This window comes from Mandrillus leucophaeus, unplaced genomic scaffold, assembly GCF_000951045.1.
Source record: "Mandrillus leucophaeus isolate KB7577 unplaced genomic scaffold, Mleu.le_1.0 Scaffold413, whole genome shotgun sequence".
NCBI classification, from domain to species: domain Eukaryota; kingdom Metazoa; phylum Chordata; class Mammalia; order Primates; family Cercopithecidae; genus Mandrillus; species Mandrillus leucophaeus.
Window position 1 is genome coordinate 724,825 of NW_012104399.1, and position 2,065 is coordinate 726,889.

A 2,065-nucleotide genomic window follows, 5' to 3' on the forward strand; every position below is an offset into this window, starting at 1 on the left:
GCGCATGCGCACCCACTGCAGACCTGGGCGAACCCGGGGGTTCGTTTCAGCTGACTGCGGTGTCCCGAGAGGCGCCGCTTCTTCCGCTTTTTCGCCAGGATCCTGCAGCACCAGGCGTGAACCGAGATTTCTGAACTACTGGGCGGGAGCCAACGTCTCTTCTTTCTCCCGCTCCGGCGGAGGCTTTGTCGCTGCGAGCTGGGCCCCAGGGTGCCCCCCATGGCGGGGCCGCGGGTAGAGGTCGATGGCAGCATCATGGAAGGGGTGAGTGCAGAGCGAAGCGGCCGGAGCTGCCGCCAGACTAAGGAGGGCAGCTCTCTCCACCGGTGTGCTTACGTCTCTTCTCCCTGTACCCCACCCTTTGTAGGGCGGCCAGATCCTGAGAGTCTCTACGGCCTTGAGCTGTCTCCTGGGCCTCCCCTTGCGGGTGCAGAAGATCCGAGCCGGCCGGAGCACGCCAGGCCTGAGGTAAATCTGGCTGGAGGGAGACTTGGGCTGTGAAGTTGGGGGATGCGGGGGGGCGTCGGGCTGACGGGCTGGGGCATCGGGAGTCCGAGTGGTGGAACCCAGAAGGTTCCGGACGCAGGTATGGGCGATCCAGGGCGGGGACGCTCTGCCTGGGCGGTGGCCTGGGTTGTAAGATCTTGAAAGCCTCGAGGGGTGAGTTTATAAATGGTTTCGAGTTTTCTCTGTTTGGCTAAAATAGTCTCATTTGCTAAAGAGCTAGCTTTTAAAACGTTTTCCCACCTCACCAGGCATTTCAAATATCCGAATAGCACGTATGAGCGGGCAAGATAGATAGGGCAGAAATACTTGTGAGGCCAGAGGAAACCCTGTTTTTTTAACTAGTGCATTCTGTGCTGCTGCCAGTTTTAGAATCATAAAACAGTAAAGGATCCTGAAATGTGTTATTCCAGCTTTCATTCATACCTCCAGAGAGCTGTTACGACCAGAATTATCTGTTGTGGAGAGGGAAACACCTTGACACTTCACCTTATTTCTTCTGTCTGGGTAGCTGGGTATGCCACTAGTTGAGTTTCAGGTACATGCACCTGTTAGAAGAGGACCCAGGTTTGAAGCCGCACTGATTGCTTTGTATGTATTCTGTATTTATTACATTTTAATAAATCGGCGAGCTCAGTCTTTTGTCTACAGTTTTGAAATTACCAAAAGGCAATTACTGATATGTGTTAATGTTAATTGCCTTTGTCATAGTTGTTTGCAGCCCTCCAGTTCACCAACAAGGGAATCCAATTCATTAGGCTGTAGGTGTTGTATTAGTTTGCTAGGGCTGCCATAACAAAATGCCACACACGGAGTGGGGCTTAAACAACAGAAATTTATTTCCACACAGTTCTGGAGGCTGGAAATCCAAGATCAAGGTCCTGACAAGGTTGGTTTCCTCTGAGAGCCATGAGAAAAGGATCTGCTCCAGGCCTGTGTTTTTGCCTGTTCACATGGTGGTTCCTCTGTGCACCTTACCCCTAGCGTCTCTGCATGTCCTAGTTTTTCTTTTTTTTTTTTTTTTAAAATAAGGTCACCAGTAAGATTGTATGATGGCCTTATTTTAACTTAATTATCTCTTTAAAGGCTCTATCTCCAAATATAGTCACATTCTGAGATGTGGAGGGTTAGAGTCTCAGCATATGAATTTAGGGGGGACATAGTTCAGCCCATACAGGCACCATAGATTATTCAGTCAAGTGCGAGCGAGACTGGTGGCGCTGAAATAACTATTAGTTTTCTTCTTTTGCACACTTCTAATTTGCAACAATATATCAGGGTATGTATTTATAGTTAGAAATAACTGGTCTTTAAGGAAGTGTTAAAATGATACCTACTAGCAGGTAGTCTAGGTGCGTAAAAACCCAGAAGGAAGCTGACACTGAAGATGTGGCACTTACTGTGGTTAGACCTTGCTGTTTTCTTGCCATTGCAGTTTTATAAATTTGTCATAAAATGTGGGGATATAGGCAGTCTGAATGCACACGTTTTGATGCAGTATTATGACCTGAAGGCCTCAACATTTATCTGGACTGGAAATGATTCGAGATTTGTGTGATGG

The 2,065-nt window shown here is 48.3% G+C and overlaps 1 protein-coding gene across 1 annotated transcript in view; it reads left to right on the forward strand.

Annotated features, from left to right (window-relative positions):
- RTCA (RNA 3'-terminal phosphate cyclase) overlaps positions 1-2,065 on the forward strand; it is a 32,848-nt gene continuing 30,783 nt past the window's right edge. Inside the window, exons 1-4 of the mRNA XM_011992557.1 lie at positions 1-264; positions 368-468; positions 1,355-1,393; positions 2,018-2,065. Coding sequence (XP_011847947.1) covers positions 220-264; positions 368-468; positions 1,355-1,393; positions 2,018-2,065 — 233 coding nt within the window. The 5' untranslated portion in view covers positions 1-219. The remainder of the gene's footprint in view (positions 265-367; positions 469-1,354; positions 1,394-2,017) is intronic.